Here is a 27,328-nt window from a genome sequence, read left to right as displayed (position 1 = left end):
TGTAAGCAGTCTAGATGTGTGTTTATTGAAGCCAGTAATTAGAGACATCTTCCTTTTCAGCACTAGAAAGCAAGGTTCCACACGACTGCATCCTGCATCTGGATGGAGCCACACCCCTTGACTAAGGCTGGTCGGGGAATAATCTGCAGTCCTAATTTCAAGTTAAAAACACCCATAAACTCAGTATGGAGACAACAGTGAACTTTCACTTACAGCTTCAACATCGTTAAGGTCATGATATACAGAGCAGTCACTTTCACCTTTGATAAACTAATGAAATGTGACATCTTCAATTTAAATACTGATTTAAAAATGCCAATCAAAAAAAGTGCAAACAAAATTTAAAAATTCTAGCAGCATACCCGTTGAATTTTTAGAAAAGTCCAATTCATGGCCTTAATACAGCCACATTTTCAAAATTGGGCTTATATCTTAATTTTTCCATTTCATAGACAAACAGCAGATGTAACCAGTATAATGTCAACAGTCATAATATAATTATCTTTAACAGTCTACCACACAAGTGTATTCTGCAAATAAAATGAATTTTACTTTAAAAAGTAAAGGCTGTTTATTGTTTGGCCTTTGGTTCCAATGCCTGAAAACTCCAAAGTAACAATAACAAAAACCTCCCCTCCGCCCACATCCCACAAAGAACCCTGTAGCTCCCCAAAGTTGGTAGACTTTGGCAACCACTGAGCACCTGACACTATGCATCAGTTTCTTCTGATACTAGGAGCATCCACTTGTAATGAGAAACTAGAAGTGATCTCCAAGAAACCTTCCTTCACAAGACAAGTGTCTTAGCATTTCATCGGTTTTAGTACTTTTACATTGACACAAAAGTGCTTATCAGATTACATGATAAAAAAATGAACAAAAACTAAAATTATGCATTTAAATTTTAAATCACACTACATCCCTCTTAGGCACGTGCCTTTCCAAGAATTCTTTCCTGTTTCTGAAGTCACTCATTCTGTACCCCCGCCCCAGCTGCTACAGAGGAACTGAGTGACCTCACCACTAGTGTGGTCGCAGGTTGTTTGGCATCTGTTGGTCACTACACCACAACCATCACTCCACAATCAGTTTACTGTCGTTACCTGGACAATACGGTAATTGGAAGCCACAATACATTTTTTAAAAAATAACTGAGTTTAAAAAGGGGGAAGAAGTATATTTTCAACAAAAAACTGGCACATGAAACATGTTTGTATGTTTGTCAGAAAGGCAAGTAAATACTCAGCTTTCTCCTTAACAGTGTTCAGACCTTTACAAAAAAGCAATTCACGACAGTTTTCAAGCCTTGTTACACAACACAGGATATCTGGTTATGCACATTACTATGTTAGTGGTCAGTCAAGTCTTGCACGTAAAAGTAATGACGTCAGGGAAGTTATGCTCAGACATGGTACAATAAACATTCATATAAAAAAGTAAACTCCGCATATGTGAACTGTGGTTTTTCCCTTGGTTTGACAACAAATGTTTCTTACATTAAATTAATGGTAGTGTTTGCATTTGAATGTTCTTTATCATGTATAAAATTAAAAGTGCCATTTCAAATCCACAGAAATCATTTCCAGAATGGTGGTTGTTACATGGCAATGTGCATGAATTTGCCTTAAATGGAGACACCTGAAACTCTTATTTCCATAAGAAAAAATGCTACATTTTATGAAAAACACAAGAGCAATGTATCATTTCCATTTTCAATATAAAACATTCACCTATTTGTCCGCCCACCAGCACTGATCAGACCAGGGAGCTGGGACAGGACCCCTCTGCACCAGTGGAACGCCAGGATGGCTTCCCCAGGCCGTCAGGCAGGGACTGGTGCAAGCCAATTAGTCAGTGTGCAATTACACTAAAAACCTTCCTCAAACTCTCAAATTTTCTACAGCGCATTGCATTATAATAAAATGAGAGTTCGGTCACCCATTCTCTACTTGTAGGCCAGCCTGTGGTAGTAAAAAAAAGTTTTTTTAAATTAAAAAAAACAAAGCAGGAGTTATTTAGAAAACACAATTCAAAGTACACTAATTTTGTAACTGCTGACTTGAAACACACCCCGCAGTGACTACCTGCCCCACAGTGCACATGTGTGGAGCCCTGCAGCTCCCACGAGGGTGTGGCCTAAGCCAAGCACGTGAGTCCTGAGCAGCTGCCATCTTCCTCACCCCTGTGTCAGCTCCGCCTGACTCAGGCACCCCCACATCTGTCAGAAGTTAAAGATGCGTTCAGAACAAGTCTGATTCCCATTCTGCTTAGTGTTTAGTTTGGAAATGCATCTGATAGGAAGTCTTAAAAATGATTATTCAACTTCTACTGAACACACTGTATTTACGAACACTGCTCACTTCCTTCTTCCCTCACCTCCTTCAACATTCAGCTTCCCCACCACCACTTCTCTCATTCCTCCTTTTAGCCTTTTTGTTTCCTGGACCTTCTGCCACTGAATCTGCTTCCCAAGAACAAGTGAATTTGCTAGCACGCAACTGGTCAGACTAACCACCATCTGAGCGATGATTTTCTGGTCTCATTTGCTCCACCCCGAAAGAAAGCGGGCCCTCTTTCTCTCCACCTACCGTCCCTTCCACACGAAGCCCCAGCTGCACTCGCGTCCCACGAGTGCCACATGCCTGAGAGTCCACGGTTATCCTTCACAAAGGGATCTGACCCATCGCCTTCATAAATGTGCAACCCACACTCGGACAAGCCAATGAAGTATTTTTTTTTAAAGTTCATCTCCCCTGCCCCCCAAAACTGATAGCATGTGCCATATCAGAAAAATCCTGGTCTTAGCAGATCAATATACATAGTTATTTGGTCATTTTACATATGCACTTTTAAGGAGGATCAAGCTTCATTTTCTGTTGAAGAGTTTGTTACCATGGCATCTGGTTTTCGAGTCATTCTATCCAGTTCTTCCTGAACATTTGTCAACACAGTCTTTTGTCCTGAAAGAAGGAAAAAAAAAAGCAGCAGTGATGAGAAACCGGAAGAGAATTTTTAAACAGAAACATTTAAAACTATATAGACTTCTGTAATCCTTTGTGGTGATAATAACCTCAATCTCAATAAGAACGAGAAAAGCCTTATTTCATTACAATAATTATGAGACCGACCTAATTCCAGTCTTTCTTTATTCAAAATGGAACAGGTCTGTGCTCCCCCGACCACACCACTGCCCTCTGCCTGGGGGTGCCCTTGTGTCCAATGCAAGGGCCTTTCTAAAAACGCTCTCACCGCCCAAAAGGACCCCTGTGCACTCCCACTGCCATCTTCCTAGGGCTGGTATCTGAGTTCTGACATGCAGCAAACCACTTTCTATGCCTCAAATACAACAGGGGTTTAGGGTTTGATTCTCATTACAACACTCTAAACTGACTCATTCAGATGGCCCAGAAACACTGCATTTCAAAAAGAAAGAAAGACTACACCCAGATTTTTCAGTCTTGCAGAAAATCATACTTTTTTATTGTCAAATACTAACTGAGGCCTGGAAATGACCCCTATTTCCTACCAGGGAATACCAGCTCAGAGTCAGGGCCATCAGACCAGATTCTGAGTCTCTAAGAACCCAGGAGCCCCTGCAGGCCTGAACTGATGTGAGGATGGAGTGATTTCCTGACGGCTTTCTTTGATATGAACAACACCAATTAGGGAAAACACTGTATTAACATTTCTTACAGCCAAGAAAATTAAAAGCCAAGAACTTTCACAATGGCCTCAAGCTTCCAGGGAGAATGTGTAATCCCTAAGAACCCTGATTCCTTGTTTCAGAGACCTCTAAAACACGACTTGCCCCAATGCCCGTCTGGAAGGACAGATGGAGAGAGGTGAGAGAGGTGTGGAGACGGGAGGAGCTTCATGGAGAAGAAAATGAGACAAAGAGTGTTTGGATTCCAGCTCATGGCAAGACTGGGGGCAGGCAGTACAGAAAGATCCTTATAAAGCATCATGAGAAATTAAATAAGTAAAATGTCAACAGTACACTCCAGACCATGACCTCCAATGGACAGAGCTTCTATACCAGTGCACATACATAGTTTAGGACCAATCTCAACTTATGCAACTTTAAGTTTCTGAGAACATGAATGTACACAAAGCCCACCTTAAATGTGCCCAGGAAACCTGCACGGTAATAAGGTAATTCCATTGTAAAGTATACTGATAGTATAAAGCAGGACTGCCTCCTTGCTTGCCTGTTCAGAAAACCAAGAGTCTGTCTGTAGCCTCTCAGGTGAAAGCAGACTCTCCTGTCCACCTCCCCACCTTCCAGCACCCCTCCACTGGAAGGGTCTTAAGTCCCCAAGGCTCCTTCAGTACCTGACTTTTTGGCTGTGCTCTGCACCCCACCGGCACCAGGACTTCCAGGAGAGCCTGTTTTTTTACTCAACAAACTGTTGAAGAAGCTGGCCAACACCCCTTCACTTGCTGCATTATCTAAGGAAACATTAAGAGAAAAAAAACATCACACAAACTGGATAAATCAATTAAACAAAAGCATGGGAGTTATCCACTGGTAGCTGTCGTCTTCCTAGGACACTGAGCACATTCATTTTCTACGAAGCATTATATACTGCCACTGCCGAGGCGAGTCGGAGGTTAGCACAATTACTAAGTGGGTACCTGTTTAGATTTCCCACCTGTTTGGGGGCACAATAGAGAACCTGTGCTCCACATCATCTCCCTGTCTACAAGACAGTGTTTTTCAAAGGTTTAAAATCTCACAACACTCCAAAGCTGCTGTGAAAAGCTCTTACTCAGAATAAGAACATGAACATGTTCTTATTAATAAGAACATGAACGGCCATCGAACATGCAAGAGTAAAGTAAAATTTTGTGTTGAAGGTCTTATTGCAGCCAACGTTTTGGGGTATTACTAAGTCAATGGAAAAAGAGATATTTCAACTAATAAGTAATTGAGCTTTATAAGAGAAATGAAGGGGAAGGTCCCACAATTTATAAATGGTAATAATATAAACATAATGAGAAATAAAACTAAGGACTCAAAACATGCATTTGCAGTGTGACTTCTTATGCTGTGTTCCTCTCCAAAGGAATCTGCACTGGCTAACCAAGGTCTTACACAAAGCCTGGTGCAAGGGCTACAGATTCCAACAAAGAAACAGGCCTCGGCCTCAGGCAACCCTGGGCCCCTTCTGAGAGAGGCATGTGGAAAGCAACCCTTCTTGGGAAAGAAAACAGGCCAGGCACCATGAGTCTCTACCTTCCAAACCCAGCCACCCAGCCCCTGCAGAGCTCAGGCCTAGGACTGAACCACTCTCCACAGAGACAGGATACATACTTTTGATGTTTGGATCCGGCTTCTTCACTGACGTGCCCGGGGAGGTGCTGGGCACACTAGCAGGCCCTCCCCGACCCTGAGTTCTTGGAGAGCCAGAGGGTCCTCTCGCAGGGGATTCCTAAGTCCAAAACCAGCCCAAGTCACACACAGGCATAAAAATAACAGAAAACACACATTCCAAAACTGAAACCATGAGTGTTTTTCCTAGTCTAGGGAGAAGGATGGGAGAACTGGGAGTTTTCTCATAGCTCAGTCCCTTTACTAGACCTGGTTCTCCTGAGAGAAGAGGTATTGAGATAACAAAGCCTCTTCACTCAAATTCCCAGAGCAGTATTCCTTCCTCAGGTATGTTCCAAGTTCCTACTACGTTCCTGGCCCTGGGCCTTTGGGGGACCATGTTCCCTTTGAAAACATAAAAGCCCACACAAGCTTTCACAAATAATGGTATCAAGTATGAAGACACCCACGACACTGGGTCTTGACCCTCTGTTTAAGGTACTCACGGAGGCTCTCGTGGGCGTGGCTGGCTGCTTGGCAAGGAGTGACTGCAAAGAGAGGGACACACTGGCCATTAACCAAAGCCTGCAGAGTGCACTAAAGGTCTGGAGAAGCACTTCCAAGTATTCCACTAGAGGGCACCATTAACAACCACCAAGTCTCAGGTTTTACACTACATACAAAAAATTTAAATGGAACAGTTTTGGTATATGGTGAAAAAATATACTCCAAGTTACCAGTTTTGAAGCTAAGGAAGCAAGCAGAGCACAGAAGGGAGGGACAATTGGCAAAAGAACTGTCAGCACCCTCTGCTGACCTGCCTGCGCCATCAAGCGGACTCATGACATGTCTAACACTCCAAGGGAAACAAGGGTGAGCGAGTTTGTGTCCTTAACTGTCAGCTTGGGGAAGGTACTTTCCTCACCTACAAAAATCAGCTTACCTGTCATACGCACAAGGCTGTGTAGAGCTACGTGAAATAATGAAAGTGAGGTCAGGGTACTTGGTAAACTGCCAACACGGGAAGTGTGACAGAAAACCTACGTTTCCAGACAGAAAGGGTACTTAAAAAGATAACTAAGCCAATCACCGTAGCAGGATCTGCAAGGTAGGAAAGGGATGCCCTGAGGCAGACGGTCTAACCCCTACTCTGTACCAACTGTAAAAATGGAAGAAAACAAGGAGACCTGCTCGCAACTCCTTCAGCAAGCTCTCAGATACCCGCCACCTCGCCCCAGGGAACTGGCCATTTCACTTGAGAAAGAGCCTCTGCTCTGGCCTCACTGGCCCTCCTACCTGTTGCTTCATTAGGAACACCTGCTCGTCCTCCGCTGACAACTCTTTGTCGTGGACCAGCTGTGAAGGAGAGAGACACACTCACTGTGGTCACAGGTCGATAAACCTGAACTACTGTCAGAATTAACAATGAAAGGAGAATCTTGGGCTAGGGTCTCCCCATGGGTCTGGGGAGAGTCACTGCAGGGATGGCAGAGTTATGCTTTCTTGGCCTAGCAAAGGCCCCGTGCCGAGACCAGCCTTGACATGTGGCAAACTGACAGGCTCTAACCACCTCCCGGATCAGAGTCTGCAGGAGCTCACAGGGGCAACGGGATCCACTAACAGTAGTCCAGAGGTGGCGGCGGCACTGTTAGGACTTAATGAGAAACTTCACCTCCACCCCATGGGGACACTCCATCACTCATGTCCCACCACCCAAATCCATTTGCGTAACACCAGACTTCATCTAGGTATTTTTTAAAGTTGATTTTAGAGACAGAGGAGACGGGAGGGAGGGAGAGAAGGGGAGGGAGGGGGAGAGAGACAGAGAGAGCAAGAGCAAGAGAAAGAAAAAACATCGATTTTGCTGTTCCACTCTATAAAGATTTTTTTTTAAAGGCCCTTGGAGCCCTGGCCAGTGTGGCTCAGTTGGTTGGGCATTGCCCTGCAAACCGAAAGGTCGCAGGTTTAATTCTCAGTCAGGGCACATGCCTGGGTTGTAGGTTTAATCCCTGGTCAGGGTGCATACAGGAGGCAACCAGTCAACGTTTCTCTCACATCGATGTTTCTCTCCCTCTCTTCCCCTCTTTCTAGAATCAAGAAGAGGAATTAAAAAATAAAATAAAGGCTCCTGGATTACTCCCCACCCCTAAGATGGTTCAATGTATAGGGCCTGATTCTTTATACTATACAAAATCTGTACTATAAAGTTTATAGGTTTCTTTTCCCATTAAAAAAGAAAACCACCTATGACCCTTAATTAAAGTGACTGATTTGGGTACCTTTCTCACAGGAGGTTTTGTGATAAAGTCTTCATATACATCTTCTGGCTTTACAGTTGTAAAATTTTCATGTAAAATAGCTATCTTCTTTTCATTGTCCCAGCCAGCAGGTCTAAAGGCAGAGAGAAAGTTTTTTTTTCATTGTTTTTCCTGTGACTGCCTTGGAGCACACAGAGCACATTCTGAGTCAGACAGGACTTCTGAGTGAGTTCCTGTCCCATAAGATTTTGTCTGTACTTGCTGGGGCTGGCTTGTAACTTTCAGTACACAAGCCAAAATTTATTGCAGGTATAACCCATCAGATCAATACTGCAGGTCCTGCTCCATATTGAGCTCGTGTGGCCCAAGGCCTAAGGAGCCAGAATGGGATCTGACCACACCTGCTGACCCGCACCGCAGCAAGTGTTCAGAGCCTTCCCACAACTCCACCCAGAAGAGCACGGACACAACAGGGCCCTCTTCCAACGGAGTGGAGAATGCAGAGACCAGCAGAGAGGGCAGGACTCAGGATGGGAGTGTTTGTCTTTGGCATGCAGGGACCCCTCCTACGAGCTGTTTCTCTTCTTTCTGACAAGTTTCTATGGATTGGTTCATTAATTTTACTGGTTTGGGAAGATCCCTGGAGCCAAGGAGGTCTACCAGAACATGCACTGCTCTGGGCCCCGAACCAGAAGGACACAAAGAGTCCTTGAGGCTACCACATAGGTGCTGTCCTGCTTGACATCACAGGGTAAGATGGCACCCAGGTTACACTAAGTTAAGCCACAGCCCACCAGGCTTTCCTAAAGGAGCAACTGTAAAATGTCCTACATGACCAATGTTTGAATTCTACAGGCTCTAAAAGATAGTGACTGATTGTTCTCATAAGCCTTCATTTTCCATCCAATTTCTGCTCCAATAATAGCTCTAAAACTAAGAGGGCACTCAGCCAGGGCTCTCCACCCAAATCACTTTACTGATGTCACCAGCTCCAAGCAGGCAACTACCTACAGGGGCCAAAAGTGCAAAGGAACAGGTGTGATCAAGATACCACCATAATCCATGCAGCCTTCAGAAGCTGCGAGATACCTTTCCACTACAGACTAGCCCCAAACCCAGCCAGTCTCCCTGCTCCTGCTGCCCTCACCAGAGCACGTGTGACCTGGGCACTGGCTGACTCCAAAAACATACTGCTCTCTGCGCTTGCATCTTTGGTACTTACCTGACTGCTCTAGAAGATTCTCTGAAATCTGTCCAAGCCTCTAGGTTTTCTGTCTGAAAGCAGCCCAAACGAGGCTCTCCCTGAATATTTAGGAGGGCACCTCCTCGGTCCTACCTTCATTCTTCTCACAGACTGTCCCTCCCACACCTCTAATCCTTCTGGCCTGCCTGGCCCACACCACTCCTCCTTCCAGCACCATCCCTTCCGCTCTCCCTGCTGCACTTCCTCTGCTACCCCACTGCTGCCCTGCCTCTCACTGGCTGTGTGTGTGTCTCTACAGTGCCACTGTGCCTCTCATTCGTGTCCTCGGCCTAGAATCCAGGTACCTGGGACGTGCTCAGTAATTGCTGAATAAATTGTAATTTTTTTTTAAGTCAAGAGGATACCTAAGCCTAAAAACACTGATCTACTGGTGTAAGTCCTTCCAGAGACCGCAGCTTCAGCATTTATTTATGAATCCACAGCACCTATCATTCTCCAATGAGAGAAAAACACAAAGTCGGGCAACAAGTATCCGAGTCCCTGCCCAGGTGCTCCCAACATGGGAAATGCCACAAGACAATAAGCAGGCAGTACAGTCAAAGCCCATGCTCACAGGGATGCCTGCTGATGGGCAGAGAAACCAGATACTTCAACAGAAAACATGCAGGATCCCCCAAAAGAAAATTCCCTCTCCTTCAGCTCCCTCCCCTAGCCAGTCTTTTACCAGAGTAGAAAATAATTGGCAAAAATGGCTGGCTTAAGTTTTGGCAAATTGTTCTCAATGAAGAAAGGCGGCACCCCTGACCTCAAAGTATCTACTTCCTGAGACTGGAGGCAGAATGGCAAGTAATGTGGAAAGGAGTGGAGGGAAATCTGGGTGTAGCAGTCACCTGTGAGGTCCAAGCACCCTGCCCTAAGGCAGCAGAAACCTGCCTGAGTAAGAGAGAAGGCACCTTACTTGAAAGGGTAAAATATAAAGAGCCAAGGTACTAAGAAAAAAGTGTGAAAACATCACCTATAAGAAACTTACATAAAAACTGCATCCTTCTCCACAACTAAGGCAGGTGTGGTAAAGTGGAAACCATATGTTTTATGCACAATGTACTTATACAGTAAGTCGAGGTTCTTCTCTTCCTTCACTGATGTGTAAATCAAGGCAGCTCCATCTAATCAATCTGCTTAAGGAAAACCAATTCACTGCAGGAGACGAAAGCAAACAGATACAAGCACAATCTTCACAGTACTACTCATAGGTTGATCAGTTTTTGATTAATACATGATCAACAGAAAAGTGTTAAAATTTTAAAAACTAAAAGGATAACAGTAGCAGACAAACCAGGTCAAAAGCATAAAGCATGTTGATGCTAGCAGGCTGCACAGGTCGTATTTTAACACGCAGACTTGTCTTCTGACCCACCTGATTGCTTCCCAGCAGTCAAGCTAATGGCTCTGAGGCTAGCCCAGAAAAAAACCTGCAGCATATCCAAGGTACACAGATTCCATCCCAGGCAGACACTCACATGTGATAAACTTTGTCATTAAGCACACCTTTTGTAAGAGGGGTACCTATATGTAACGTCCATTGAGTTGGACAAGCTAAAGGGGGCCAAAGGAAGCGATGAAAAGATCCTTTACTTCCCCCACCCAGAGTGTGGGACTATGGCACCAACTGCCATTAGATTTTACAGATATAAGATTCAAAGAACAAACTACTGACACAGCATCTTTCTCATGGCACAAAATACTTGTGTACCTAAAACAATATTGTGTTGGATAATTAACCTTTTCTGGGGGGGAAAAAAGCAAAGTTTTAAAAGATTTCTAAGATATGAAACTAACTTGGTAATAAAATTGTCACATATCAGCCTTCTTCTTAAATAGAAATGTACAGCATTTCTTAAATGATCTTAAATGTACAGCATTAGCCCTGGCTGGTGAAGCTCAGTGGACTGCCCATGGGCCTGTGAAACAAAGGGTTGCCAGTTCGATTCCCAGTCAGGGCTCATGCCTGGGTTGCAGGCCAGGTCCCCAGTAGGGGACACATGAGAGGCAACCACACACTGATGTGTGAATCCACAGCACCTATCTCCTTCCCTTCCCCTTTCTCTAAAAATAGATAAAGTATTTAAAAATGTATAGCATTAAAAATAAAAGTAATCAAATATAGGCACAAATTAAAAAGTCTCAAATTCCAACATAGTAAAATACAAAACTAGTAAAAAAAAAATGTATACAGTATCTCCCTGGCAGAAGACTATTCTGGATTCAGGAAGTACCATATCTCTTTGAAGGTGCTCCATTTGGAGGGAAGCCTGGATTAACACACAGAGAAGGAAGCCTGGGCCTCCCAGGCCCAAAACAGCACCCCAAGGATACACTGGAGGCAGAACCTCCGGAGATGTGACTGGATGAAGTCAAAATGCTCATCCCTGTAATCATGCTCTTTCTCCAGGACACTCACAGCATCACACTGCAGGGAAGACAAAGAGACAGGAGTTATCTTTCTGCGCCTCTGCCTGCTGCAGATGAGAACAGCTTCTTCCTCAGGACTGGAGTATCATAGTTCCAAAGAAGAAAGCCATAGGCAAAAGTCCAAGCACTGATTAAATAGACAAGAGTGAAAAGCAAATAGACATTTTGCTCTTTCATCCTGGGACCCAGTTTCCCTATATGTAAAGTGGGAATATAAGAGCCCTGATCACCTCACATTTGTTTTAAGAATCAAACCAGGTTACACCAGGAAACAGGCCCCTGGACCCAGCTGCATACTGCACACTCCACGGGGCTCCATTCTCATAGAACATGATGCAAATGACACCCCCTGTAGTTGGCAACACAGTGGCTCTGACTGGGAATAGAGCAGTTTTGAAACCCTAATTGTTTTTAAAGCCACTTCTTTTTATTTTGCGAAAGACACAACTTTGTTTCTCTATGGCTAAACTTAATTTCTATTCCCACTTCATCATTCTACAGGACAAACGAATCTCAAATCTCAAGTTCCCTTCCTTTTTTTCCTGGGTTTGTTCCTTTCCAAAAATCATCTCAAGTCCAACAGATTTTAGAGACCAAAGCCCAAAAGAATTCTGCTTTTCCATATTATTTTTTCATCATTAGTTTCGGTCAGATGAACTGGTTTCCACAGCCTTACAAAAATTGTTTTTAGTTCCGAGTCTGAATCAATGGAGTTGACAGTGCTTCCTGGAGATTAACAGAGGCTATGAACAAACTGAGTGATGTCATATTTCAAGCAGCAATGTTGAAATGACAGCATTTTCTATGCTGACATGTTCAATGTACCTTCATGAATCCTGAATTAGCCCAACTCGCCCTTGGGAAGACACCTAATTAAAGCTTCCCAAACATTTTCTCGGCTGGTGACTGTTCCCTGGCCAGACCCAGCCAGGCCGCAGCTCCCTGGCACACACCTTTGTGCACACCACCAGCACAGGGATGCCCAGGTTGTGGGTCAGCACGCTGTCTCCGAGAGGCAGGGCAACGTGTTCTTCGTCAGGACCCGAGGTCAGAGGCCCTCTTCTCTGTGGGGAACCTTGATAACCTTCTTCAGGTTCAATATAGTCTTGAAAATCTTTCACAACTACCAGTGAAAAAGGAAAAGAAAATTATACACACAAAAAAAATATATGCCATGGTTCGAGCCCACCCAGGGACGTCCCCCCCCAAAAAAAAACCCCAAAAAACAAACAAACAAACAGCTTTAGAAAACTGAAAAAGATAGGAACAAGCACAAATCACAAAGAACTATGACAAACTCCCTGACTGCATCCTACTGCAACATTAGGAATTCAGGGAAGATGAAGCAAAATGCCAATTCTGACATATTCAGTGTGAGCATTATTATTTCAGAGTGGCAAAAACATTCCCCTGGACATCTTCAATTGTATCCAATTCTTAAACAGCTTTTTAAAAACGTCCAAGGCTTCAACAGTTCCTATGAAAAGCCACTTATCCTGTATATCATTCTTTTCAAAATACCAACTGTGTCACTTCAATACAGAAAAGCGCTAGAAATAGCTGATACATCTAAAACTCTTCAGAGTTCTCATTAGAAATAATAAAACCATCTGAATTCCACAAACCAGCTGAATTCCTCAGCGGAGCGAGTCCCCGCTGAGAAGCTAGGCTGGCCTTGCCCAGCATCGTCCACATCTCCTCCTCAGCCTGGCTCCTGTGGACTCAGTCTCATCTTTAGGAGATCCTGAGTCACGTGGGCAGTGTTCAAGGACCTGTTCCTGTCTAACAGGAGGCGTCAGTGTAGGAAACTCACACAGTCACTACTTTGGCCAAGCGTGCAATTTCACAGGAGGTCCTTCAAACTGAGTGGTCCATGGCCTCAATTAAGTCAAGTGAACACAAAGCCCACAGACCTGTGCCTTTTCACAGGTGTTTCAAGGCTTACATGTCAGGCCAGAGAACAAGCCCATGACAGGTAAAGCTCCTCTAAGCCATAGGAGCAAACAGGCAGCTTTTTCCTTCAATGCCCAATAGGACTAAAGGGGCAAAAGCCCTGTTACTCTCATCCACAACGTGTTCATTAAGAAAATGCAAAAAGCTGGAATAAAGGGAACCTAGAGAAAGATACACATACTCCTCTCCACCCCACCCCCTACAGGTTACAAACATTTTAAAACAATTGAGTTTTAATTTACCAAGATTCTAGGTTACCATTATATAAGCTTCTGGAATTATCTGGGAGCACACTATCTTTCACATAATAATACTGGGCACACAAAAACACCGACTAAACCCAGTAACATTTCATATCTACAACTTCTCCTTAGTTAATATAGTTTCATTGTTAATATAAACAATAAACAATCTATTCAAGATCTATACTGCATTTTGTACAAAAACAGGATTTCCTAACTATTTAGCATGGTTGTTAAAGGATCATGAAGGAATCAAAGGTTCTCATATTTCTCTTTAAAAGCATTTGAACAAATCTTCAAATCAATGAAAAATACCATGGTTTTAACTATCTGGGTAGTACCTGTAACTGTCCAAGAATGCACGAAGCACCCAACTAGGGCTTTTCCAAGACGGTGAGCATGGCAGAGCCTGGAAAAGGTGAGCTAAGGGACAGTGCGAAGGAAGACACAGGCAGGGCGGCTCTGGCTGTCTGCTCTGTGAACCTCTGTTACCCAGGCTGTGGCACAAACCTGGCTGCATTCTATGTATTCCGTGATGGGAAAATGGTTGGGAAGCCCTGGGCTAGACTACTCGTTCTCTGAAGGAATGGCTTAATTATGGCTGTCCAACAGCAGCAGGAAATGCACATCTGTTCTTAATAACAGCATTTTAGAAAAAATAGGTTGGAAGGCAGAACAAATATTCGTAACAGAGGATGGTGAAAGGGAGAATAAAAACATAGTGAGGATTGTGTAATCTGGATGGTAAAGGTGCCTCTTCCTTAGGGTACCCACACACCACAGTATTAACCATTTCTCTCTAGGGGGAGAGATGGCCAGCATTTCACAGAAGGGGCCTTGACCCACCTGAGGCTTCCCTTTAGCATCAGATGGGGGAGTGGATACAGGAAGGAGATCCCAGTGTGCTCTACTCTAGCTGCTGCCCCCTCTTTCTTACCTTTTCCTTCCTACCTCACCTAACTGATCGCCCTTTGGTCCCACAGTCCTACCACAAACATCTAATCTTCCTCAACTTGATACACAAGGGAAGCCCCAGGCAAAAAGCAGAAAAGACATACACATAAGCACCATCTTCTGGAGGCTCGGAGGGTCACTCCGCCCTCCTCCTCACCCAGATGGATCCTGTAGCCAAACAGCTGCCACAGACTCAGAAGCAGTGGGGAACCTAATCCTGAAAGAGAGCAGCCAGCCATGGAACAGCTTTCCAAACTCAGCGGACTGGAGACTGGGTGACAGCCCTTCACTCCTTCAATACAATACCCAAAGTCCCATTAGTCAGGAAAACGGGAGTCCTCTGAGCAAAAGGACGGCCAACTGCTTTATTAAAATGTAACCTAAACCCAGCAGTAACGAAGGCACTCCTCCAACACGCGACATCTGAGGAGGGGTGGTGAAAACAAGGGAGGTCCTCAGAAGGCTGACCAGAGTCATGAGGCACGGACAGGTTCCAGCAAGTGCTAGTCGCCTCTCCTTCCACATAACTGACATGAACCCTGACACTGAGAACACATGGCCACAGAGAACACATTTCCCCGCCTTCTTAGAAAGACAGCCGGCACCCACCCTTCGGCCCTTCTTTCCTCTTCCTCTGCCCTGCTGTCTGGAACAAGGATGTGAAGGCGAGAGCTCCAGTTGTCAAGAGGAAGAGAACCACACCCTAGACATGACAAAGCAGGAAGCCAGGGTCCTTGGCCTGGCCTCCCAGAGCTGCTTTCCAGGCCCGAACTGCCTGCCTCTCGATTTCATTCACAGGAGAGAGAAATAACCTGCAGGCTTGTTTAAGCCACTGTTATTTGGGGTTTTGTGTCACATGCAGCTGAATCTAATCCTAAGTGACAGGCATCAACGACTAAGACCACAAAATAAATTCAGTGTGTCATGGGAACACAAGCTCCCAAGGAGCAGGCACCTCGTCCGCTACACGCATGCCCAACGCCTAGCACAGACCAGAACAAGACAGACTTTCCCTGTTAGGAAGGAACAATATCCTTGGCTCAATCTCTTTTTTTTTCTGCTTTAACAATCTTTACAAGGTTATAACTCAACACTGAAATCACCAGTGCATTAACCCACTAATCTAGCTATGGTGCTAAATGTGCTCTCCAGCCTCAGAACTATTCTGAGAAGTTGTCTTCAGGACCCCTATTTCAGGGGGGGAAGAGGCATTATCTAGAAAGGTCAGCTGCTGAAGAGAGCCAAGCTGAGCTGCATAACAATCACTGCAGCTCACATGGGGGTGACCTGGGAAACACACACACACACACACACACACACACAACGCACACGCACACAGCAAACCAGAGATCCGATGTAAAGCTCCCAGTTTATGCTAATGTGGGAAGTAATAAAGTTATGACAGGAAGACACATGGCAAGAAATTTCTTTGAAAAGCACATCAAAATTTCCGAACCCTTCTCCCAGTAACTGTGAAGATCCCATGTGCCATGCCCCAGAAGCTCTCATTAATTCATTAAAGAGAATGATGTCATCCTGTGGAAATAAGCCAAGCAAAGCCTGCCCTGGCCAAGACTGCTGCCGCCGCCGCCACTGCCACCACATCTCCAGCCCCTGCCCCTCCCATTTCCCTGGCAAGTGGACAGAAGCTGATGTAACTGTACAGAAGCAAGGGAAAAGAAAAACAAGCTTCTGAACCACATTAAGGTAAAAAAAAAACACAAAACTTCCTTTAATTCGAAAGTTCTTTGTTCTCAAAAGACCTCAGTATCCTTAAGTCTTAAAATAGCCTTTCATTTTAATGACAAAATAATGACTTTCCTATTTAAATGAACTAAAATCTTATTTGCTGGATCCCAAAATAAACTGAGTGAGGAGCTGAAAGATTTGTCTTTTGTGGGGCTTCCTTTAAACCTGCCAATAAGAGGGCCCATAGGGCCTCAGTGGGATCCCAAACAACAGACTCAAGCTGCAGAGATCACAAGAAGTCTCCATAGCCACTGATGCTAACTCAGCAGGCAGAGAGTGACAGAGAAGCAGAAAGACACACAGAACTGAGCACATTTGGGGAGAAACCCTTAGTTTAAAAGGGAATCAAGAGTAAAAAATACTGACTCGTTAATATTCTGCAACTGTGACATGATTCAAAAGCTGCTTTGAATACTTACAATACTTTTTGACTACTGAATTTATAGGAGTAACTTTGAAATAAATGGTGAAAACAAAGAAACACATTCTGCAAGGGAAGTTTTGCAGCCTCTTGACACTGTGAAAAGCAAGGTGTTGGAACCATCCAAAGAGACTACTGAATTTTCCCACTAAGAAAATCTTATTTTACTTACACTTCCGTTCCAGCTCCCTCATTTCTTCTGGTGGAATCTTCATTTTATCAATGTGCTCACGTAAAACACTAGCCCATTTCTGTAGAGATTCCATCACAGTCCAAGGCCTAGACATGTCTGCAACAAAAATAACCAAGGTCTCCGGCAAGGATTCAGCAGAAACTGCAAACTTCAGCAGGCCTTTGTGGTACAGGTCTCCATCCAGAATCCACACGTTACAGCGTGTGTGATCTGAGAAAAGAAGTTGAAGCGAAGTTACTACCTGAAAAGGACCACCAGCACAGCTGAAAGAGCCACATCAGAAAATACTTGAAGGTTACAGCCAAAAAACTCCACACAGAACACAAACAGAAATCTTAACCAGAAAAGGGCACACATGCTCAGTAGACACAAACCCTTGGTCAACGTACCCGGTGAACTGTAAACTTTAAACTTTTCTTTTTTTGATTTTACTTATTTATTTTTAAAGAGAGGGGAATAGAGGGAGAAAGAAAAGGAGAGAAACATCAATCAGCTGCCTCTCACACGGGGAGCTTGGCCTGCAACCCAGGCACATGCCCTGACCAGGAATCAAACCAGCGACCTTTTTTGGGTCTATAGGCGGGCACTCAATCCACTGAGCCACAACAGCCTGGCTAAACTTTAAACTCTTTTAACTAACGTAACATATTATGTCCACATACAGATTCCAGCAATGTCTGAGAAGTAAAAAGTGAAGGACACTTCAGCTTTCAATGAGAATTAAAAGACACTAATAAAAGCTACAATGTTCACTGGTCAACTGTTCCACAGCCTAAATAACCCACTCTCCTAAAACACCAGCAATCTGTGAGGCAGCAACGCCAAAGAGCCCGTGGGTCAACAAGCGCTTTTTGTGTCAGTCACACTAGGCAGTACGTTCACATGCTACGAAGAGCACCAAAGAGACAGGACACCTTTGTATTTAAATGCTAAGATAAAATCATTACTTACATAAATTGAGATGTGAATTACTGGATACCTGATGATTTAAGGAATTACAATTATTTTTTATGTGACAACAACATTCTTAAAAATCCTTATCTTTTAGACATACATGTGGAAGTAGTTGCAGATATAATGATATGCCTGAAATGTGCTTCATAATAATCCAATGTGGAGTGAAGGGAGAGGAGGGTGAGAGTTAATAGTTGAAACAAAATTCATCAGGAACTAGTAACTGCTGAAGAAAGATGACAGATACACTGGGGTTCACACTGATCTATATTGTATGTAGTTTTTGTTTTCCATTAATAAAAAGTTAAAACCATTCACACAAATGTGCAAGGGCTGATATTTAATGGAACATGGTTCCAAAATTGTAACTAAATGACCAAACTATAGAAGGTAATTCTCCAAATTAATACATATTTTTTTAATTTTAGTCAGTTAAGGGAAAAAAATTTTTTTATAAAAGTGCTTTGAGAAAGAACTCCTACCATCAAAAAATGTCAATAAACTTATTTCCCAATAAATATCATCATACACTTAAAATGTATCTGCTGTTAGCTACTTTTTTTGCATAATCAATATACTGTAAAAAATTAATTTTCATAACTTTGTTTCAACAGTATAAGGTATCTATATCTAGCTATACTTTCAAAGCTCTAATACATTTTTTAAATTTTATTTTTCAATTACAGTTTACATTCAATATAATTCTGTACCAGTTTCAGGTGTATCAAAACTCTAATACAGTTTAGATAGTGGTTTTGTGAATCCTTCAAAAATACTGCTCTGTACCTAAAGCCCACAGATTTTAACATCTGCCCCTTACCAAGCACAGCTCCTTTTTCAGCTTCTTTCCCCACCGCCCATTACATGCAAGATCACACACACAACACATGGCAAAATTGAATGCCCCCAACCCTGGAGGCAGTGGTCCTTTGACATGTCATGCCCCATGCTAAACTGGGAACAAGCTGAAGCCTATTTTCTCTACTTGGGTGACTGCCTGCAGAATGTGTATTTATTAAAAAAAAAAAACAACTGCAGCTGAAAGAGGAACAGTTAACCACAGGTTCAAAGAGGAACCTGCAAATAGGTAGCCCAGAAAAATCCCAGACCATGCAATCCCATAAATGCACAGACCATGAAGTTTTTAAGGAAACATTAGAGAATCTGAAATAAAAGTTAACATGTACTTCAACCCAAAGGCACATGAATATGGTTAATATGATGTTTTGGCAAGGAATATGCCTATGCCATCTGGAAACAAGAGGCTACAGAGTTGCAGATTACCTGCAGCACATTCTTCAAAAGGGTACTCCGGCTACCGCTCTGTCCTAAGCACTCAGCTACATGTGACACATGCTACCTCTCCTTTTGTCAACCTACAAAACACCCAGCATTATCCAGCTCTAAAAACAAGGAAACTGAGTGCACAGTGCATCAGTCACAATGAGCGACCACAGGAGTGGGATTCCGAACAGGTTCTGCGTGGCTCCAAAGCCCAAGTTCTTTTCACAGTAACCATGCTGCTCCACAAAGACAGGAAGAGAAAGACTGGGACATATGGGACCGTCTTCACCTGGCTCAGTGGCCCAGCCCTACCCACACAGACTCCAGTTCACCTAGATGGGCACCTGAGGGACTCTGTCCTTTGTATACAGGACGAACCCTCACCACCAGGTCTACCTCCTGCCTTTCCTTCACATCCTTCTGGGAACTGTCAGCATGGCAAAGGAAGCAGAGGAGGGGGAGCAAGAATAAAGTCCCTGGAGTTCTAAGGTGACCACTAAGTTACCATTAACACAGTGCAGGTCTTCAGGCTTTAACACGAGATCCTTATACCCCTGCCCTCTTAATAATGACTCTTGGAGATGGAAGAACTATCAAGATGGAAAAGACCTGGGTCCAGCTTCTTCGTTTTAGCAATGAGATAGGGGACCAGAGGTAGTGGGATATAATCACCTGTATGTCTCAATCCTAACTGTTTAAATGGGTAAGGAAAATACAAAAAAGTAATTTAACTACATGTCCTCCATATAGGACGTACCTTTCCCACAAATAAAAAGATCTAAATAGCAGTAATTACTTACTTTAGAGCCATTCAAGTTCTAACATAAAACCTAAAATTTTATAAAGGAGGCAAGTGAGTAATGGTAACCAAAAACCATTTCTCCAACCCAGCTCAAAATTATACTTATAAGAAAGAATTGTAAACTTGTATCTAATTCTTATAAGAGTGCTCACCCTGCACTATTAGTCATCCCAACTACCATGTAGATAGAAAACTATTCTATTACACACTCTCAAGACGAGAAATTAAGAGAGAACATTATCATCTCTGAGCCTGTATTCCCTCCACTGGAAGAAACACAGGAAATTAGCGTTTTTACACCATCACAAAGAGACTGAGAAAAGTCTCCTGTGAATACCTGCTGAGCTGTTTACACCCTGAACCACACCAACTGCAGACACTCCACTAGAACCAGGCAGAGTAACAATGGTGCCCAGATCAGCCTGTCGAGTGTTTCTCCCACAGAAAAGTCCCCAGCTTTTAGAAATATCTTTCTTATTACCTTTATGGGCATCTGAAACTTTACCTTCAGTAACTCGTTTTAAGTGGGGGGCTACCCAGAGCAGCAGCTGACAGCTCCAATCCCCATTTTTGCTAACATACTCTAAAGAGGAAAGTGAGTGAAGTCCTACAAAGACATGCCCTTCATCTAGTCCCATGATTTATTCTCTTAGAATGGTGGACCCTGAGAAAGAATATACCTACACAGAAGGACTCCTCTTGGCTAATTGGGCTCAAATGAAAACAAACAAACAACAACAAAACGAAACAGAGCCCAGCAGCCATTTCTATACAGAGGCCTCTCGTGCAAACCACACCTCAAGGAGAAGCCTGCATTAAGTTGTCTGCCTCCTGCACTATGTCTCTGTCATCTGAGTCATCCCTTATAGAGGAGTTTCTGGAATCCTATCTCAACCAATAGGACTGAGACTTTCCCAGTCCAATAGGAGCTATGCAGCTGTAACCCCATCAACACTTTCACTGACCAAACAGGAACCAGGGACAAGGACTTCTTAAGTCTATATAAGTCAGCTCCTCTCTAGCGGGGGACATCCACTTTTCCTTCTCACAGAAGGCAGAAGACTGTATTTCCCCAGCCGAAGATGTGTCACTAGGACAGAACTTAGCTGCCTAGCAGAGGAGAGGCCTCACACTAGGGCCCCCTTACAGCCAAGCACAGTCACACTGCTTCATAACTGAGCTGTGCGCTATTAAGCTGAACCATAACCATGCTGTTTTCACAGCCATGCTACATCACAACTGAGCTGTTTTGCACTAAAGTTTCCTCCCTCACCACACCCCAAACTAGGAATTCCTGTTGGGAATGAATGGACACCAGCCCACTGGCTGACGGAACCAAACAGAATACTGAGAATGCCTGGCCACATTGCAGGAGCTGCAACCGAGGAGTCAGAGACCTGCAGGCAACCTCAACAAGGACCAACGCTTCACTCACCATCTCGGTCCTCGTCGTGAACGCTGAGGTAGAGATACTCCAGGCCTCTTCCTTTTTTGCCATGTTCAGCTCCTTGTAGTTTGGTCATGAGGGTTGTCTTACCAGAACCATCTTCACCTACAAATAACGAATGTAAGAAGACAAAGTGTACTGTGTGCTGTAGGCAAGAATGGGGAGTCTCAACATTCACACAAAGAACAACTTATCTGCAAAGTCTGCTGCTGAGGTGTCTTGCCTGCATTCACAGACAAAGCAAGCTTTGCTGTAAGAGTGGATGGAGTGGGGAGGGGTGATAAAGGCAGCAAATTCCAAGATCTAAAATGACATTCTTCTGCATCAACAGAAGGACTAAGACAGGTCTACACGCCCTACCTACAACTCACAAGACAGGCATTTGGAGAAGTAAAAGGTGGAACTAGTTTCTCACAAAATAAACTTTTACCACAAGAAAAGCAAAAAATCTTCAATATGTAATTAACCTTAAAACCCAAGAACTCTGAACTAAAAAAAGTCTGACCCAGCCTCATAAACATGAAGAATGGAAGCTATCATTCACTTTTGATTTTAGTCCATCTCTTTCCTATGCATTTCAAAACTAATGAAAATAATTACAGACCTAAGCAAAACTCTGAAGTATAATGTAAGTAATTATCAAGCACTTCTTCATCCCCAACCAACCAACAACCACACCTCTCCACATAAGAAACCTTAAACATCAAGATAACCCACCACCAAGGAACATCACTAGACCTCCCTGGGATTCAGTAACATAAACTTACAGAAGGAACATGAGAAATGAAAGGTATTCTATAGATCAGAGGTCTCCTTCCTCACCCCAATGCCACCGCCTTACTCAGGCCCTCCACATCCACATCTGGATCAGGATGTACAGTGGTTTACTGTCAGCCTGACTTCAACACCTGCTCATTTTCAGCCACCTGCCACTCTGCGGCCAGAATTCCCTTTCTCCGACACAGATCCAGTACCTTGATTCCCCGCTTCTTGATGATCTCTAAGAGCCCCTACTACCTAGTGTGTTGGCCATTACCTGAAGACCACCTGCTCCACTCCTCATGGTGATTCCCATGCGTATTAGGGGACAGAGGTGTAACAAAAGGCCCCTGAGAATCAGGGGTTTTCAAGAAAAAAATCATCCACTCTTCAGCCTTCCACAATCTCTCTGCCCCAAGAAACTTCTGGCAGCTTCCAAACCCCCACACTCTTTTGTTACCTGTGCATTTCTGCAAGCACTAACCCCCTATGCCCCTGCGTGTTGACACTTATCCTCCAAATACCTGACCCCAAAATTGCCCTCTTTCAAAACAGCACCAAGCAGTGTGATATTCCCACAATAATCTGCCCATGCCTAACTGGTATAATACAATGACCAACACATCTATCTCTTCCTCCCTATATGTAGATTCTTGTGTAGAGGCTGACGGGTGTCTGTGCTGTCGGGGCGCCTAGCCTACAGGTCCCACTCAACAAATGGGTTTGCTGTAAGAAGGGACCATCAAACTCCCGCACTTGCGTGAGGAAACTGAAACCAGAGATGTTAAGGAACCTGACCCAGGTAACTCGGCAACGATGGCTAGAATAAGGCAGTCAGGTCCCTTGGTAAAGGCTCCAAGGCCGCCTGTCCCTTTGCAGAGTTCCTACCGCTGCTCAGGAAGACGCAGGAGTGGTTGCTACGCCAGCTCCCCACAGCCCCGACCCCAAGTCAACTGGTTCCGCTGCTTCCTCACCTGTCTCCGGTACCCGCTCCCCTCTCCACGCCCACATTCGTTAGCCTTCGAGGTTGTGAGCACAGGGAGTCAGGAACATTTAAAGCAAGTCTAAAGCTGCAGCCAAATGACTAAGGAATGCACCAACGACCCCATGCCAGCATCACTGGGCTCTCCGAAAGGGCAACACCCCAACCTCAGACATAGTGGACCTGGCCCCTGTCCGGCTGTCCAACCCGGGTTTTCGGGCCATCGGGAGAGGCCAGCTGAGGGCAGGCAGCAGGGGAGAGAAGGCTGGGACCTGTGCGCCGGACGCCCGCCTTGCCCGCCTCGCCCACCCCTGCTCCCCGGGCAACGCCCCGCCGCCGGCGCTCACCGAAGACCAAAATGTTCTTGCCGGAAGGCAGCTTGGACCTGGCGCGGGTGGACACCTCGCTCAGGATCGAGGACCTGTGGGGACAACGGCAAAGCGGTCAGCCCCGAAGCCAGCCTGGACTCGACCAGCCCGGGATGACCCGTTGGTGTGTCCAGCCTGGCCCAACCCGGCCAGCTCCCCGCCCGAACGCGGCCTCCCCGGCCCGGCCGACACAGCCTGGCCGCCTTGCAATCTCACCATAGGCTCTGGCCTTCCTCCTCCTCACTGGTCAGGTCACCGGCGGCTGCTACCGCGGGGCCGTTGGGGCCCAGAAGCACCTTCTCCACCCCCACCGGCGCCATCTTGCCAACTGCAGCCACAAAGAGGACCCTCCCCCGGGCCCCCGGAGGACCCGCGAGGACCCTGACCGGGACGCCCGCTGCCCGCTGTCCCACACGTGCGCCTCACACAGCCCACCCTGCAGGGTGAGCGTTGCTGGCCTCAAGCCTCCCGGAACACGGTGTCTGCAGGTTCTCACAAAGTCGTGAGGCGGCCTCGCTGGTCAGAGGCGCGTGGCGGTCAGGCGGCAGCCGAGGCAGCCCAGCACAGGGAGGCGGTGGCGGAGCCGATGACACGGGCGCGCTGGCGGCCTCTGCCGGCCGAGGGGTGCAGCGGCACCCCGCCCCGGCGCCTCCCGCTGCAGCTGCGGCTGCGCCATCGGGCCGAGGAAGCCAGATGGGCAGACGCGAAAAGCTCAGGTTTTGGAATGAGACTAACACTTGGAGATATTCATCTAACTCTTACCTGTGCCAGAGTCACGTTATCTCCCTGAATCGTGTCCAACCTGTTTACAGATGAGGAATATGAAGCTCAAAAAGCTTAAGAAACCTGCCGAAGGACCCAATGCTAGAAGATAGGGTACTAGTACTTAAAATCTTACTCTCTGATTTTAACCTATTGCATCATGAGTTTTCCATAATCCTCGTCAAGCCCCGTATTATGAGACCTTAAGATAGACTCCTGAATTCTCATAAATACCCCTTCCCCTCCACCTTTTTCACTATTAAGATTGTGAGTTGGTGATAATCTTCAGTGCAGTGACCATAAACTTCAGTTTATTAACAAGTTTTTAACAGTATTTTCAGGAAACCAGCTACTGACACCAGACATAGGTGGCTTTAACTCCCTTTCTTCAGGGGAAAAGGGAAGAGATGTGAGAGAGGAAGAGATAGTGGAGAGAAAGAGGAACGAAGAGGATAATGGAAGAAAAAAAAAAAAGAAACAGTACATTTTGCCAAATCAAGCTTAAATTTAGGTGTGGCCACTACCTGAGGGCTCTTGCTATAAAGTCTGTAGAAACAAGACTTTGTAAAGAAATGCTCACTTTACAAGGCATTTCTAAATATCACAAGAAAGTGAAGTGTGGCAGAAAAGCAGCCACCCACATAGATTTCATAGGAGTAGGACTCTGATCCTGGCTCTGCCAAATGGATTACAGGATCCAACAAATGGACATACCATCTTTTGCCCTGTATAATGCACTCCCATGTATAGTACACACCCATGTTTTTGGCCCAGACTTTCAGAACAAAAGATCTCTCATTTTAATTTTTTGATTCCATTACTTATTTATATTTAGAAACAAAAGCAATTGTTTTCCAGGGCAGAATTTTGCATATGAATATTGTTACTGCTTTCTAGAATTACACTTTTAATGCATAAGCATAAATAAAAGAGTTAAAAACATATAGATATGGAATTAGTACTACTCATGTATAATGCACAACCTTATTTTTCCCTCAAAAATTTAGGCAAAAATATTTGTGCATTATACACAGCAAAATATGGTATCACCTACCAACCTGAATATGTGGTTCAGCGGGAACAATGGCAGTGAATACTCATTGTTATACCTCTGGAAGTCTGGAAAGAGCAGGCAAAATGTTCTAAGTCATAAAAAGGCATCATCTGAATTTGCACAGGACAGAAGATGAAGTTGAAAACTACAGGCCAGTGAACTTCATTAGCCTGAGGTGAAATTATCTAATATGACCAGTTGAAAAAGGAAAAGATAGCACATTTAGTTCCTTTTTTGCAGGAACAACAGGAGGATACTGAATACTGCAGATACAGCAAATGCAGATTTCAACAGGGCATTTCACAAAGATGAGAAAGTGAAAGGTAGGCAGGGCTGAGGCTTGTTAACGACCGGGACCAGAGGACGCCACTGGAGACCTGCTCCAACCTCCCATCCTGGACCAGCCAATCCATGGTGCCATTAGTGTGACTCAGATGAGAAGGCAGCAGAACACCATAGAGGCTGTGGGTGACCTGAATCAGGATCATTATATTAACTATAATTTGAAAATTGGTCATATAGATGGCCAAGAAGCATCACAGGTAAGGTCCATAATACCTCATTTGGCCTAGCAAAGAGGCTGATGCCCTAGTCTTCCAGTCAAGACACATTTCTTTCTAGACACAGTTTTTACACAAAGAGGAGTCCAAAAGTGACTAAGTTCATAAAGAGACATGACAGTGTTCTATGGAAGCATGAAGTAGCTGGGGCTCATCAACATACAGAATTAAAGGATGTAGATGGGGAAGTAATAAACACCTTCAACTCTCCCAAGGGCCGGCATGTGGAAAAGGGATTCAGCTTTTGTGGTTTCAGAAGATGCTGCAGGGAGGCATGTTTCATTTTAGCCTAAGGGAGAACCAGCCATCAATTCTTACCCTGTGAGGTAGTGAATCACAGGTTCCTGAGGATATATACAAAATTAAAGACAGCCATCAATGCCCAGATTGTCATAGAGAAATTCATGCCTCTGGCAGAGAACATGAATTTAAGGCCAGTTCCAACTCCAAGGATCTGTCATAATTAAAATCATTTTCCATTCCCTGTTAATTTGGCCAGGTCTAAATTCCTACAGCTATACAGTCTTCTAGTATGTTATCATTTTTGGCTCTCCTTTTATTTTCCTCATTTATTTTATTGCCAAATATCTCTATTTGAGGGAGGGAAAAGCAGCTTATGCTAATCAAAAGTTAGCCAAGGGTTAGGATAAAGTTAAAAAAGTTTTCAGAAGGTAGTAGTTTATTTTAAATATAGTATCAGTGACAAACCGAAAGCAGTGTCTAAGTTACAGTATGTCATACTCTTGGGAATGCTTCTATAAGCAGTATTTAATGATTCTGTTACATGCATAATTTATAAAGAACTGTTACCTATGACTCACTTAAAATAGAAAAATATTAAATCTGAACAATGGTAAGAGACTTCTTATTATCTAAGCCAGTGAGACTGAGGCAGCAAAATGTTTTCCCCTTTGACCTAAAACAACTTTCATAAATTTTGAGAAGTACAAATCAAAATAACCCAGCAAGACTATTTAAATTAGCCTCACAGTGCTTAGGAAAGAGATAGACAATGGAGTAGATTCATCCATACTTTAAATTAAATGCTGCAAGGGATTTTACTAATTGTAAAAAAAAAATTTTTTTTTGCCTAAAGGAAATTTTAGATTTAAATAGAAAAATTTGTTGGCCCTCTGGAATTTTCAATGTGCATCAAAAAATAAGAAATTTAATAAAAACTATGCTTCATCTAAGTAGAAATAGTCATCATCTGAAAAGGTCAAAGAAATCATGCTGCTAGGGAAATACCATCTGGGACTAAAGACCAGTTGCAGTGACATGAAGCAGCGCGTCAGCGGGTACCTAAGCACAGCGGAGTTTTCGGGCTGATACTTGATAGCTTTGCCACAGCACCAACATTTTCAGTATACCAGAAGCTGCAACAGCATCCTTTGGGGATCATGATGGAATACAAAAAAAGAGTAAGAAAAAGAGAAAATTGAGATGTTTGGTTTTCCATTAAAAGAAACTGTCAGGATGGGCCGGGTAGAACAAAATGGCAGCTGAACTACAACCCGGAAAAGACAGCTTAAGTCAAACCAGGGAGCCTAAGCGGCTTTGCCAAAACGGATATCCACATAGCAACCTGAGCCTGAGGAG

At 44.3% G+C, this 27,328-nt stretch overlaps 1 protein-coding gene across 2 annotated transcripts; it reads right to left on the bottom strand.

Moving 5' to 3' along the window:
- On the bottom strand, positions 1-23,906 carry DYNC1LI2 (dynein cytoplasmic 1 light intermediate chain 2). Of its 2 annotated transcripts, XM_037162637.2 has the most exons (13): positions 23,570-23,905; positions 23,333-23,406; positions 21,233-21,349; positions 16,737-16,967; positions 12,199-12,368; positions 11,150-11,243; positions 9,804-9,939; positions 7,591-7,702; positions 6,608-6,667; positions 5,818-5,859; positions 5,315-5,432; positions 4,333-4,449; positions 1-2,960 (listed from the first exon to the last, which is right to left on the bottom strand). In XM_037162637.2, the coding sequence occupies exons 1-13, from the start codon at positions 23,671-23,673 to the stop codon at positions 2,860-2,862; spliced, it is 1,476 nt and encodes a 491-aa protein (XP_037018532.1). In that variant the 5' UTR covers positions 23,674-23,905; the 3' UTR covers positions 1-2,859. The 2 variants fall into 2 exon arrangements, with proteins under 2 accessions (XP_037018532.1, XP_037018533.1); XM_037162638.2 differs by lacking the exon at positions 5,818-5,859 and having other exon boundaries at positions 23,570-23,906.
- Positions 23,907-27,328: the final 3,422 nt, after the last annotated feature.

Source organism: Artibeus jamaicensis, unplaced genomic scaffold, assembly GCF_021234435.1.
Source record: "Artibeus jamaicensis isolate MK-2021 breed Jamaican fruit bat unplaced genomic scaffold, CSHL_Jam_final contig_464, whole genome shotgun sequence".
NCBI lineage: Eukaryota > Metazoa > Chordata > Mammalia > Chiroptera > Phyllostomidae > Artibeus > Artibeus jamaicensis.
The sequence above is the reverse complement of the archived record's forward strand: the minus strand, read 5'-3'. Positions and strand labels throughout refer to the sequence as shown.